Here is a 15,368-nt window from a genome sequence, read left to right on the forward strand (position 1 = left end):
ACTTTTAACAAATTTGTGCTGCGACCCATTCAATTGATAAGAACAGCCATACTTCGAAGCAGCCGTTTTTCTCGTGCCAATTCGCTGTGAGAGAGCGATCTTAAAAGATTCTGTCGAAATCTACTGTCGGATTTTGTTTTCTTTCACTAAATTTGAGATTTTTTTTTCGTTCTCTCTCTCTTCCCACTTATTTTTCCTGTTTCGACTAAACATTTTCCACTTATAATCCGCGTAGCATTGTCATTTTCATTGTGATTAAAAAAAATAAAATTATTTTATATTTCTCAGTTAATTATTTTTTTTATAATTTAATAACTCTTGAGCGCATTTAGTTAACTTTGACAGTGACCTTTTGTGGGGTCCACATTCATCTCGTCTTTGTTTTTCTCCCTCATCCAAACGCGCAAACCGAGCGAGAAATTTCCCGGTCGATTCCTAGCAACATCAATCGCAGTCTCCTCTGCATATTTCTGCATTTAAATAACTGAATTTCTCTAAGATATTGGCTGCCAATCAAAGCCTCGAAGCAACGTCCTTCGCGTGTTCCTATTGGTATTAATTCTGCGAAGAAACGGTCAATGTTGCAGAATTCTCTCCCAGTGAGAGCTCGCGACGCGCTTTTCTCCCCACTCGATCCTTATAAAAAAGGTTGCTTTCAGTTTGAGCTCCGCCACCATCGATCTGACGGTTAGCTTATGGTCCTTCTCTGCTTCGAGTTTCGCGGTTGAAGGAGGCCTGCGGGGATGGAGAACGGCGCCGGAGTTGAGCAGGGGATCAGTCCTTTAATGGCGGAGCTGGCTCGGGCGCTGCGCCTCGTGCAGCAGCTCGATTCCCATCTCTCCTGCCCTTCGCCGGCCGAGTCCTGCAAGTCCTTGGCGCCCGATATCCTCTCCTCCATTCAAAAATCGATCTTGATGGCTCAGTCGAGCAACCCCGGCTCGCCGGCGTCCGCCGGCGGCAGTCCCCGGAGCGATAGCTCCAGCCCGGCGTTCCGGGATCAAGAACGAAAGGAGATGATGAAGAAAAGGTGAGACCTTGAGTCGTCTCTGAAATCCACGGACTCGCTTCCCCGGAGATTAAAAAAATCACACCTTTGGCGTTGATCTTTGCAGGAAGACGCTTCACAAGTGGACGAGACAAGTGAAGCTCACCCCCGGCGCCGATGGAGGCGTCGAAGGGCCGGTGGACGACGGCTACAGTTGGAGAAAGTACGGCCAGAAAGACATCCTCGGAGCCAAACACCCAAGGTCACCGATTTCCTCCACTGCCGCACTAAAACAGAGTTCATCTGCAGCCTTCCTCATTACGTTTGATGTGTACTTGCAGAGCCTATTACAGATGCACCCACCGGAAAACACAGGGCTGTCCGGCGACGAAGCAAGTGCAGCGATCGGACGACGACCCGCTGCTGTTCGACATCACCTACCTGGGAACGCACTCGTGCCTGCAAAGGCCACAGAACAAGGAGCAGCAGCAGAGGAAGCGGAGCCCGGAGCTGAAAGTTAAAACTGAAGGCTTGGACGGCGATGCTTCTCTATCTTTTGCGTCCGTATCCGACGAAATGCCGGCGGAGATCTTCTCCATAATCGGCACTTCGTCGCCGGATTTTCTGTCTCCGGTCACCTCCGAGTCCGCCTACTTCATGTCGCCGTGTCCTATGGTAACTAGCCTCGACTGGGGCAATTCGTCTGTCGTCGACATGGATTTCTTGCTCGATGAGCTCGACTTGGAACAGAGCTTCCAATTCGATGCCTCAAGCTTCTCCACATAAGGATTTATTTTTTGGTAAATAGGGTAGAAGTATCGATCAATCGATCACTGTTCAGTCACCTGTGTTTGAAGGAATGGTTCGTGGAATCATTATTCGATTAGTCATTGTAGGAAATTATGATTATCTCTTCTCGGTGGTCTCTCACACAGTTTGTCGTGCACTATGTAAAAGAAATAAATCATGAAATCAATTCATAATCGGCCATTAAATGATTATGAAATGGAAAGACCTTTTCCCGAGAGATAATTGATCTCTGTGTTATTATAGTAAATTTAGTACTCTCTAATCAACTCAACTGAATATCCTGTAAGAACCATTCTTCCATAAGTCATACTCGATGTGTGGGTTGATAATGGAATCATTCTAATAGAAGAGCACTTTATGGAATCATTCTAATAAAAAAGCGCTATGGGTTTACATTAGTGTAAAGGTCATTTTCATTAATTTTTATCCAAAAAAAACTGTCTGATATTAAAAAAAATTACATAGTTGAAGTGTGTTGGTGCATAAATCTATTTTTATAGACGGATAAATTTATTATCATAATTAAGTCATTTGAAAGAGATTAAATTTATTAGTGAATATGTTTGACATTGAGTAAAACATATATTCACTAGAATTTAATAGTGTTGCACTTAAAAGATGTTCACATATCTATATAATAGCATAATATTATTCACTTTGGGCATAAACTCTCATTATTTTACTTTTGGGTTTTCCCTAAAAGGTTTCATTCCAATGGAAATATGACGCATCCTTTTAAACTTATGATCTTTCTCAAATCTTTCCAATGTGAGACTTTGATTGAATCTAACAATCCTCCCCTCAAACGAAGGACCATAATTACTATCATGGTTCGGGTCTTCTTGTGAGCATCCGGTTATCCTGACCTGCTCTAAGCCTCCCCGCAAGCATCCGCACCCGATTACCTTGACTTACTCCAGGCCTCCCCGCGAGCATCCGATCACCCTGACCTACTCGTTTTCTCACAAGTATCTGGTCACCCTGACCTACTCCAGCCTTCTCCGCAAGCATCCAGTCATCCTGACATGATCCGAAACTCCCCGCGAGTATCCGGTCACCCTAACCTACTTCGGGGTCTTTCCTACAAGCATCCGATCAACCTAACTTACCCCGGGTGATACGGATATAGATATAAGGGCAGAGGAGGAATTATGATAAGAGGCAAGGGCATTTTTGTCATTTGGGGGAGCCCCTTTAAGACACTATTCACCACGAACAAAGGGGGAGGTCGTTGAGGTTTTTTCTCCGCCACCGGAAGGGGGAGCCTCCTTCTCCGCTGGCCTTCTCCCTCATCGTTGGGAGACGCGATTGTGTCCAAAGTCATCACCGACTGCTCTCCCTCTTGCGCTCCTCTCCTTGCCAACGCCGACCGTCGCTCCCCTCCCTCTCTTCCTCCCATCACCGCCACCAAAGGTGCACGCACAAAGGGAGGGTCTTCTTCTCCCCGTAGACCGCTGACATCGCCACCTTGGCTCTCCTCCAAAGCTAGCTGCCTCCAAGGCCAACCACCCCTTTTCTCCATCTCGACTGCTGCCTCCGTCTATAGCTCTGCGCACATCGTCTTCTCAGGTCACCACCAACGTCACCGGAGCCAACACCCACGCTCTCCTCTTCCTCTCTCCCCAGCGGACATCGCCAGCGACTGCCATGGCATCTAACTACCAGGACACACCTCGTCTTTGTCTTCCCTTACACAAGAAGCAGTCCTCTTCCTCCTCAGCATCGCCTCTCTCGCTGTCTCCATGATGATGCGTCTTTCCCTCTCCTAAGTGTCTCTCCCTCTCCACCAGCGTATGACAGTCGTCCCTTAGTGCTATAGTCGGCCATCTCGACCAACCCCAGCGCCTAGGGGTGTCGCGGTCGCCCACCACAGTCGCTGCCCCCTCCGCATTATGGCTGATGGTTGCTATCTTTGAGAATTCGATGTTCATCTGGTGCAGATTCCTTGTCGCTGTATGCCCTCGACATGTGTGCCATTGGGGTGTGCCGACCTCCGAGCCGATATTGTGCTTTCGGCCTCTGAGCCTATATTGTGCTTCTGGCCTCTGAGCCAATATTATGCTTCCGGCCTTCGAGTCGATATTATGCTTCCGGCCTCTGAGCCTATATTGTGCTTCTGGCCTCTAAGCCAATATTGTGCTTCCGGCCTTCGAGTCGATATTATGCTTCTGGCCTTCGAGCCGATATCGTGTTTCCGGCCTTCGAGTCGAGATTATGTTCCCATCTTCTCATTATCCCGGCCTGTGTGCTGTTATCATATACCGGCCTGCGTGCCGATGTCATATCTCGGCCGGTGTGCCGAGGTTGCATCCAGTTTCATGTCATCACGTCCGACTCTGTGTCGTCAGATCCAACTCTCTAGTCGGGTCAGAGTCATCTGCTCGTCCGAGTCACGACAACTCGACCAATGTCCCATCCGAGGGCACCCCCTGGGCTAGGGTACATTCTCGTACTCACTCTCCATTCATTCTATTATTCTAGTATTAGTCTGTTACTTATATATTCGTTGGATCTGCTTCGAGCCTAGGGGTACTAGAGACCGGGGCAACCCGGTCGCTGGCTGCAGGTAGCGTTAACTAGAGGACTTCTGACGACTTAGTCAACAAAAATGCCATCTCAGCACACCCCCTCCGGGATGTCGCGATTCTGTCAACATTCCATCCACCTCACCTGGCGGTGTGTCTGACTCAAATTTCGGACAAGATCAATTTGACACCGTTTGTGGGAATCTTCTCCACCTGTTCTGAAACTTGAAGATGGACGACGTTGGGAAGGTCTCCACCATTATCATAGCCCCAGAGGATCTTGACGAACATATTATCTTTTACCCTCACTCAACGGGTATTCGGGAGTCGAGAGATTGAGTTGGAACTTCAGTTGGCCAACAGGTTACTTTTTCTATTATATTTTTTTCCTAACTCCACTGGTATTTAGGAGTCAAGGGACCAAGACAAACCCTCAGCTGGTTGGCACGACTCCTCAATCAGGTACGTTACGGGCTCTACTCCCTTTTTACAATTATAGGATCTGCTATAGCTTCCTGATAAGAGAGTAAAATTCTAGTTCCTTGATAAAAAACTAGGGGCTTCGATTTTCGATCAGACACTAGGGGCACAGCTTCCCGATCAGTGACTCGTAGTACAGCTTCTTGATCAAGATCTAGGGGTCTCACTCTTTGATTACAGGCTAGGAGACTTACTCTCCGATCAGGGACTAGGGGCCCAGCTTCCCGATCAGGTGTGTTACAAGCTCTGCACCCTTCACCATGGGGCTTTACATCCTCTTACTGCTATAGGCTTTGCACCCTTCACCATGGGGCTCTGCATCGTCTTACTGCGATAGGCGCTGCATTCTATTACTTCTATATGCTCTGCATCCTACACCTGTTTTGCATCATTTTACGTCTACAGGCCCTGCTCCCTTTACCCACGGTGCTCTGCTTCCTTCTACTGTTATGGACTTTGCTCCCTTATAATGTCATAGGCTTCGCTCCCTTTGACGGGCAGGGCTCAGATTATTATCTTCCCCCCTCGCTCCACAGGTATTCGGGAGTTGAGGGATCGAGACAGATCCTCGGTTGGTCGACACCACTTTGCGATCAGGTATGTAACGACCCAAATTTCCTCAATTAGAGTCCTAAAAGTAATTTAAAAATATTTAAAAATGCTATAGAAATATTCTAGGGATTTTTAGAAATTTTTAGAGTATTTTTATATAATTTTTGGAGGTCGTTTGGTATTTTTACTAAATGAAGGAAGTTTCGACAAAAAAATGTCCAAGCCCAGAATTGAACTCATGACCTTTGACTCGGTCAAAACCCAGCTGACCAGGTGGGCAAATGAATTTTTCTATTTAGAAAAGGCAGCGAATTTATTTAAGATAGTTAACAGAATATTGGATTATAAAAGGGATAAGTTGATCTTGGATTTGTCTGTTTAGAAAAGGTAGCGAATTTATTTAAGATAATTAACAGAATATTATAAAAGGGATAAGTTGATGTTGGATTTGTTTGTTTAGAAAGGTAGCGAATTTATTTAAGATAATTAACAGAATATTGGATTATAAAAGGGATAAGTTGATGTTGGATTTGTCTGTTTAGAAAAGATAACGACTTTATTTAAGGAGTTAACAAAAATAATAAGTTATAAAAAGGGATAAGTTGATGCTCTGTTTTCCCATGACTTAAACCATTCTCTCATTCTCTTCTGCGTACGATGGCGGAGCCCGGGCAGAAAACGAAAGGGAGTTAGGGCATCATCTCCGGCGGCCGGCCAAGGTCCTAGAAGCCCTTTTTGTTCGGTTGTGAGTCCAAGAATCAAGATAAGTGCTTCTCACCTGCAGTAGGAGTAGTTTCGAACCTTTGTTCTTCTTGAATTTGAAGCATAAGAAGCGCTTATAGTGCAGATTTTTAATTAAGCCTATAATGCAGATTTTAATTAAGCTTATAATGTAGATTTTTATGTAGAGCTTATATTGCAGATTTTAATTAAGCGCTTATAGTGCAGATTTTTAATTAAGCCTATAGTTCAGATTTTAATTAAGCTTATAATGCAGATTTTTATGTAGAGCTTATATTGCATATTTTAATTAAGTGCTTATAGTGCATATTTTTAATTAAGTCTATAGTACATATTTTAATTAAGCTTATAGTGCAGATTTTTATGTAGAGCTTATATTGTAGATTTTAATTAAGCGCTTATAGTGCGGATTTTTAATTAAGCCTATAGTACAAATTTTAATTAAACTTATAGTGCAGATTTTTATGTAGGCTTATAGTGCAGATTTTAATTAAGCTTATAGTGCAGATTTTATGTTTGCATAGTATGCAGAAATAGTGTAGCATAGAATGCAGAATCTTGATTAGAATAGTATGCAGAATTTTGATTAGCATAGTATGCAGATTTTTGTTTATGCATTTCAAAGTTAGAATTTGTTTAAACATTTCAATTTTTAAAGAAGCATTCTTTTATTAGAAGTATTAACAAGTATAAGAAAGATAAAGAAAAGAAAGAAAAAGGCCAAGGCCTTAAGTAGATCCCAAAGTCAAGACTTTAGGGATTTTGGCACACAAGGTGCTCGTTAAAATGCCGAGGCATTATATATTAGAAGTATTAAAAGATAACAAGTATTTTACTTTTATCAGTGGCACTATACTGGACTCTCAGTTGTCCTTGGGTTGGGCTCCCATAGTCGTCCCTAGGTTTAGATAACCTAGTATGCAGGACTCTCAGTTGTCCTTGGGCTGGGCTCCCATAGTCGTCCCTAGGTTTAGATAACCTAGTAAACCCTACTAGATTCGGGACCAGCTATCTCGGGTCTAGTTAGGGATGCGCGCATAGCAAGTATAGTTGCCGGGTCCAAGAAGAATGTTGATTATTATTTTGAAGTATTAAAGTATAAGTTTTCAAACAAAAGAAATAAGCTTCACATAAGTTTAAAATTCAGCAAGTTTAGCTTTCTTATATACTGACATGTTGTTTAGATTTGCTTACATGTTTAGTATTTCAGTATGCTATGTTTCATTTGCTATTAGATGAGCATTTAGTTTCTAGATTTCTTTTAGCTTACATGCATACTCGAGTTTTGTGAGTTAGATAGCGCTTACTAAGCAATTTTGCTTATAGATACATTTCCTCTTACTGCAGATAAAGGAAAGGAAAAGCTATAGTAAAGGAATGCGACAAGGAGGTGCGGATGGATGTGTGATGCTTGGACTATAGAAGCCTTGAGATTTAGCATAAGAATTTATTAACAAAGAGTTGAGTAGAATGTATTAGATGAGTCATTTTGTCTTCCGCTGCTAGTTAATTGTATGTTTTGAGTTTTTTTAGAGTTTATGTATTGATCTTTACATGTGAACAACTCTAATTAAGTAAAGTTAGTAGTCCAGTAGCGCTCCGCCCTTGCAGACTAGTAGTGAGGAGGGTGGGGTGTTACAAGGTATGACAAAGGCTCTGCTCCCTTATATTGTTATAGGATCCACTTTTATGGACTTCAAGGCTTAACCTCCCCCGTTCGGGGTTGAGCGGTCTTTACTGGTCTCAGACCAGCCTATCGGATCCCTTATCTCCCCCGTTCGGGGTCGAGCGGTCTTCATTAGTCTCGGACCAACTTATCGGATCTCTCACTTCTCCCGTTTGGGGTTGAGTTGTCGCCACCGGTCTCGGATCAGAATATCGCCACTAGTCTCAGACCAGAGTATCGCCACTGGTCTCGAACCAAAGTACACTGGTCTTGGACCAGAGTATCGCCACTGGTCTCAGACCAGAGTATCGCCACTAGTCTCAGACCAGAGTATCGTCACTGGTCTCGGACCAAAGTATCTCCACCGATCTCGGGCCGGAATATCGCCACTAGTCTTGGATCAGAGTATCGCCACTGGTCTCGGATCAGAGTATCGCCACTGGTCTCGGATCAGAGTATCGCCACTGGTCTCGGACCAGAGTATCGCCATTGGTCTCGGACCAGAGTATCGCCACTGGTCTCGGACCATAATATTGCCACTAGTCTTGGACTAGAGTATCGTCATTGGTCTCAGACCGAAGTATCTCTAACGACCTCCCAGTCGGGCTCCAAACTCTTGCCCCTTGCCCCAGTGCGAGTTATAAGTGAGCATGCTCTCACGCGTCCAGACTCTCGCTCCAGTGCGAGTTATAAGTGAGCATGCTCTTACGACCAATGGCCTCTTGGTCAGGCTCTCATGCTCAACTATTAGTTGGTCACGTTACTCCCTAGTTTGGGGCTCGCCTCACTCGCCGCTCTGTCCGACACTCACCATACTCATCTCACTTGCCGCTCTGCCAGGCACTCACCATACTCGCCTCACTCGCCACTCTGCCCGACACTCATCACACTTGCTTTACTCGCCGCTTTGCCCGACACTCTCTATTCACGTTTTTACTCACCGTTATTGCTCGGTTGGCACTCACTACTCACTCGCCGCTCTGCCCGACACTCACCATACTCGCCTCACTTGCCGCTTTGCCCGACACTCATCACACTCGCTCCACTCGCCGGTTTGCCCGACACTCATCATTCGTGACTCGCTTGCTGCTCTGCCCGACACTCACCATTCGCGTCTCAATAACCGCTATGCCCGACACTCACCGCTCTTGCCTCACTTGCCGCTTGCCCTTCGTCTTTCCACTTGGTCGACATTATTTTTTGCTGCTTGGTCAGTACCCGTTTTACATCTTGCTTAGCACTCACATAATCGCCTGGTTGCGATTTACTGACGCTCGCCGCTCTGCCCGACCCTCACCATACTCGTCTCACTCGCCGCTTTGCCCGACACTCATCACACTCGCTCCACTCGCCGCTCTGCCTGACACTCATCATTCGTGACTCACTTGCCGCTCTGCCCGACACTCACCATTCGCGTCTCAATAACCACTATTCCCGGCACTCATCGCTCTTGCCTCACTTGTCGCTTGCCCTTCGTCTTTCCACTTGCTCGACATTATTTTTTTCTGCTTGGTCGGTACCCGTTTTACATCTTGCTTAGCACTAACATAATCGCCCGGTTGCGATTTACTGATGCTGGGTCGGCATTTTTCTCGGTGACGCTCACGGCTCTGCTCGTCCATCATTCTCTCTATTGCTCGGTCGTGATTTATTGTCGCTTGGTCGGTATTTTTCTCGGTCACGCTCACAACTCTGCTCGTCCATCATTTTCTCTATTGCCCAGTCGTGATTTATTAACGCTCGGTCGGTATTTTTCTCGGTCGCGCTCACGGCTCTGCTCGCCCATCATTGTCTCTATTACCTGGTCATGATTTATTGTCGCTCGGTCAGTATTTTTCTCGGTCGCGCTCACGACTCTGCTCGTCCATCATTCTCTCTATTGTCTGGTTGCGATTTACTATCGCTCGGTTAGCACTTTTTCAGTTGTGCCTTAGGAACCCTTCGCTCACCCTTTCCCATTCCACTCGATCGACATTATCTATGTTGCCTCGTTGGTATTTTTTCGGTCGTGCGCTTGACACCGCTCGACCATCGTCTTTTAACTCGCTCGACATTCTCTCCATTGCCCGATCGACATTTTTGGGTCGCTTGGTTACATTCTCTGATCGCCCGGTCAATATTTTTTCGATCGTCTGATAGCGATTACTGTCGCTCAGTCGACATTTTCTCGGTCACGCGCTCGACATCGCTCGCCCATTCTTATTCCGCCCGATCGACATTCTATCTATTGCCCAATCGACATTTTTTTATTACCCAATCGTGATTACTATCGCTCGGTCTACATTTTCTCGGTCGCGCGAGCGATTTCGTTCCTCGTTCTCTTTTCGCCTACTCGACATTGTCATGACTGCTAGCATCTTTGTAGCCACCCAATAAGTATCACTCGGTTGTTCACTTGACTCAGTATCGCTCGATCATTCGCTCAATATTTCTCAATCTCTTGCTCGATATGCAACTGATCGTCTACTTGGCATACTCTCGGTACTATTTTTCATCGCTTGGCTGACACTTGTCTTTCACATCGTTTTGCCAGGCAATCGTCGTTCATCATTATTCGTTTGATGCTATGCGATAGGCCCAGCGATCTGATAGGAGCAATTCCGCATTATGTTAGGCTTCAGTCGGACTTACGCCTCCTTCGACTAGACTTGAAGGGGACGCTTGTGATACAGATATAGATAAAGGGCAGAGGAGGAATTATGATAAGAGGCAAGGGTATTTTTGTCATTTTGGGGAGCCCCTTTTAGGCCACTGTTCACCACGAACAAAGGGGGAAGGTCGCTGAGGTTTTTCCGCCGCCACTGGAAGGGGGAGCCTCCTTCTCCACTGGCTTTCTCCCTCGTCGCTGGGAGACGCGATCATGGCCAAAGACATCACCGACGGCTCTCCCTCTTGCGCTCCTCTCCTTGTTAACGCCGACCATCGTTCCCCTCCCTCTCTTTCTCCCATTGCCGCCGCCAAAGTTGCACGTGAAAAGGTTGGGTCTTCTTCTCCCCGTAAACCGCTAACATCGTCACTTCGGCTCTCCTCCAAAGTCGGCTGCCTCCAAGGCCAACCACCCCTTTTCTCCATCTCGACCGCTGCCTCCGTCTGTAGCTCCGCGCACACCGTCTTCTCAGGTCACCACCAGCGTCGTCCACACTCTCCTCTTCCTCTCTCCCCGGCGGCCATCGCCAGCGGCTGCCATGGCATCTGACCACCAGGACGCACCTCGTCGCTGTCTTCCCTTACACAAGCAGCAGTCCTCTTCTTCCTCAGCGATGCCTCTCTCGCTGTCTCCATGCCGGTGCGTCTTTCCCTCTCCTAAGTGTCTCTCCCTCTCCACCATCATATGACAGCCGTCCCTTAGTGCCATAGCCGGCCATCTCGACCAGCCCCAACGCCTAGGGGCGCCGCGGTCGCCCACCACAGCCGAGGCCTTCACACCACAGTTGTTGCCCCCTGCGCATTATGGTTGATGGTCGCTATCTTTGAGAATTCAACGCTTATCCGGTGCAGATTCTTCGTCGTTGTATGCCCTCGACATGTGGTCCACTGGGGTGTGCCGACCTCCGAGCCGATATTGTGCTTCCGACCTTCGAGTCAATATTGTTCTTCCGACCTTCGAGTCAATATTGTGCTTCCGACCTTCGAGTCGATATTATGTTTCCGGCCTTCAAGTCGAGATTATGTTCCAGTCTTCGCATTATCCCGGTCTGCATGTCGTTATCATATCCTGACCTACGTGTCGATGTCATATCCCGGCCGACGTACCGAGGTTGCATCCGGGTTCATGCCATCGCATCCGGCTCCACGTCGTCAAATCTAGCTCTCTAGTCGAGTCAAAGTCATCTGCTCTTCCGGATCACAACAAGTCGACCAGCGTCCCATCCGAGGGCGCCCCTTGGGCCAGGGTACGTTCTCGTACTTACTCTCTATTCATTCTATTATTCTAGTATTAGTATGTTACTTATATATTCGTTGGAGCTGCCTCGAGTCTAGGAGTACCAGAGATCAGGGTAACCCGATCGATCGCTGGCTGTAGGTAGCGTTGACCAGAGGACTTCTGACGACTTGGTCAACATCAGCACACTCCCCTCCTGGACGTCGCGATTCCGTCAACATTCCATCCATCTCACCCCACGGTCTGTCTAACTCAGATTCCGGACAGAATCACCAAGCCTACCCTGAATTTCGTTCAAGGTCACTCCACATTGTATCTGATTTGGATCATAGCTCTGATACCATTTATTGCACCTAAAGGATGTTCACATATCTCTATAATGATATATTGTCCACTTTGGACCTAGATTCTCATGACTTTACTCTTGATTTCTCTCCAAAAGATCTCATTCCAATAAAAATATCATATATACTTTTAAATTTATGATCTTCCTTAAATTTTTTTAATATAAGACTTTGATTCAACTCAACAAATAGATTGATTTTGAGTCATTAAATAAGTGCCTAATAGACTTAGACTTTCATAGTGAAACTTGAGTTGACATAACTTGTGAAAATCCAAGAGTAAAGACGTAGTCAGAAATTTTATATTAGAGAGTAAAAGATAAGTATTTATGTTGTAGAGCGTATCCGTCTTTCATTTTTATACGCCTATATTTTGTGTACTAAATAATTCAGAGGACGACCACTGCCATCATCCCTTGACCAAGACTAGAGTGTCGTATCATTCTAATGTTTCATTTATATATATATATATATTCGAATTATTTGTATAAAAGAATGTTTTTTTTTTATTTTTTGTCCCCAATTTTTGACATCATCTTCAGTCAGCTTCAGAACGAACGAACTGTCTTGAGTTCTGGAATTGGGTCGGTAAAGGTAACGAGGCGTCGCGCTTCACCAACGCCCCCATGCACGTTGCCACGTGTCTTATCCGGGCACAATTTATCGCCACCCACCTCCGCCGTCGCCCTCCTCTCCGCCTCATGGCGAAGCTCGCTACGGGCCCGATGTCCGCCTGTACGGCCTCCGCCCTCTCTGCAACCGGTGGGAGTGCGTCGACACCGGCCCTCTCGCCTTCTCCGCCGCCCCGCTTTCCTCCGGCGCAGACTTCCGTCCAGGCCTCGTCCGCTACGTACGACCTCCAACTAGGCCACGTCGAGTTCGCGGCGGTGCCTCTGCTCCTAGCCGTCGGCTCCGTCGTCACCTTCCTCAGAATTCTGTTCCTCTTCATCCAGGTCGTCGTCAACGTGGCGCAGCTTCTGCGTTGGAAAAAGAATGGTGGAAGAAGAATTCGTGAAAGGGGAGAATAAAATAAAAAAAAACTCCAACTTACTTCATGGGAAAAATACATAATTATAGATGATACGATGATGATGAGAGATTCTATCTTGTTGTCACGGTGAAAGTTAAAGAATGTCAAAGTCAAGATGATCAATGTGTATATGGTATCGGTCGGTCGGATGAAGCATGTCCCGACCAGGGAGAAGGATCCGATCCATCGTTGCCCTCGACACAGGGAGCATTCAAACACCCGACGCTTGAGGAAAAATGATGTGCAGAAACCGAGCCGAGCAGCTACCTCGCTTAGCCAGACAGCGAGACATGACATCGACAGAGTTCAACTTTGGCCGAGTGGCTCCTCTGCTCAGCCTGACAACAGAATCAACATCAGCCGAGCCGAACACACAGACAATATACTTCCGACCGATCGGCTATCCCGCTCGGCCCAGCAACAGAGAATGTCGCAGTGGACTTCAGGCTGAGCGGCTTTCCCGTTCGGCCCAGCAACAGACAACACTTGGACAATGGACTTCCGGTCGAGCGGCTATCCCACTCGGCCCGACAAAACCGCTCGACCCAGCAACAGACAACACTTGGACAGTGGACTTCTGGTCGAGCGGCTATCCCACTCGGCCCGACAGCAAACAACACATGGACAGTAGAGTTCTGGCCGAGCGGCCATTTCGTTCGGCCAAACAACAGACACAGCAGGATATCTTTCGACATCCTTTTAGGAGCTAGTGTCGTTGACAGGTGTACGGCGGAAGATTCCACTGTCACTTCAGAGATATGCTTAGCCCATTAAGATGTTGTATCAGGGACGCTTTATTAACACGTGTTTTCAGGGAAAACTTTGAGATGCATGCCCACCTTGGGAAGCGTGTACACGTGCTACAAGAGCTCTATATAAAGGATGTCCAAACATCGACGGAGGTACGCGTTACATGCGATAGCTTATTGTTGCGCTACAGTTCTTGTTGCTCCGTTTACTGCTTCTTCTTCTTCATCAGAGACTGACTTGAGCGTTGGAGGATCATCGCCGAGAACCCCTTCCCTGTCTCAGTACTGACGCTACTTGTGTTGCAGGCGGGAGCGAAGTCCACAGGAGGTCAGCAGGAGCGCCACATCCCCAACATCCGTTTCAACGACTTTCGGACATGATCATATTTGACGCCGTCTGTGGGAACGTCACCTGCATCCGAGCTGAGAGGATGGAAGGTGTTGGACGACTCACCATCGTGACGCTCACTCAGGAGGAGCTTGAGATGCTCGTTCAGATCCGAGAAGTAAAAATGATCGAGCAACAACAACAGGTGCTGGCCGATCGGCCAACGTCGCAGCCTGCAACATCGGCAGCCGATAGGCGAGCGGGCCCAGAAGATCAAGCGGAGCAACTCTTCGTATGGGGACAGAATCGAAGGCTGACTGACACACAAGGGGAAGTGCCGCCTACACTGATCCCCTTCCATCGCGCCTTATTCCAAACCCCCTCGGAGATAGCCCAAGCACACCAGGAGCGGGGATCTTCAGACAATGCTCCTGTTCGGGATGCACGAAAAGGCAAAGCACCTCGAAGCAACACTTCTCCCGAACGGATCAATAGACAGTTCTCGGAGAAGATCTTACAAGACCCTCTACCCCGACATTACGCCCTGTTGGCGATCGGGACGTACAACGGGACAACCGACCCAGATTATCATCTGGATCGGTTCGATAACGAAGCTAAGCCACGCTGCACCAATACACGGACGAAGTGAAGTGCCGTGTCTTCCTCACGACTTTCTCCGGATCGGCACAACACTGATTCAGAAGACTGTCGGACAGCTCGATACGAAGTTTCATGGATTTTCGAGGCGCGTTCCAGCACCACTTCGCCAACAGCCGACGCTAACAGAAGACAAGCGTCAGCCTCTTTGCCCTGAAGCAAAGGCCAAAGGAAGCGCTCCGAGCGTATATTCAACGCTTCAATCAAGTGGCCATGGACATCCCCTCGGTCTCGTCCGAGACCATGATGAATGACTTCACCCAGGGCTCGCCGAGGGAGATTTCTTCCGATCACTCATCAGGAAGCCACCTTCGACCACATGCTCAAGAAGGCCAACGAATACATCAACATGGAAGAAGCCCGGACGGCCAGAAGAAAGGAGGCGCCAACCGAGCATTCGGCGCCGACCAAGCATCGACCATCAAGTAGCCATCAACCACCCAAAGGGCCGAGGGCTGAAGGAGCACGACCATACTAGGAGGCTAGGACAGATGTCGTGTAGCATGTAGCCTCTGATCGGCCAAAAATGACAAGAAGCAAGATATGGATACCCATATTTTTCTCCTTTCACCAATCGCCAACCCACAACACGCGAGATTGTCGCAGTCTGATACCAGT

General features: G+C 47.3%; 1 protein-coding gene across 1 annotated transcript; it reads left to right on the forward strand.

Moving 5' to 3' along the window:
- The first annotated feature begins 542 nt into the window (after window positions 1-542).
- LOC121985099 (probable WRKY transcription factor 41) lies at window positions 543-1,899 on the forward strand. Its single transcript, XM_042538376.1, has 3 exons — window positions 543-1,027; window positions 1,113-1,247; window positions 1,327-1,899. Exons 1-3 carry the CDS (start codon window positions 744-746, stop codon window positions 1,769-1,771), a joined length of 864 nt encoding a protein of 287 aa, XP_042394310.1. The 5' UTR covers window positions 543-743; the 3' UTR covers window positions 1,772-1,899.
- The last annotated feature ends 13,469 nt before the right edge of the window (window positions 1,900-15,368 follow it).

The sequence above is a fragment of the Zingiber officinale genome, chromosome 5B, assembly GCF_018446385.1.
Source record: "Zingiber officinale cultivar Zhangliang chromosome 5B, Zo_v1.1, whole genome shotgun sequence".
Classification (NCBI taxonomy): Eukaryota; Viridiplantae; Streptophyta; class Magnoliopsida; order Zingiberales; family Zingiberaceae; genus Zingiber; species Zingiber officinale.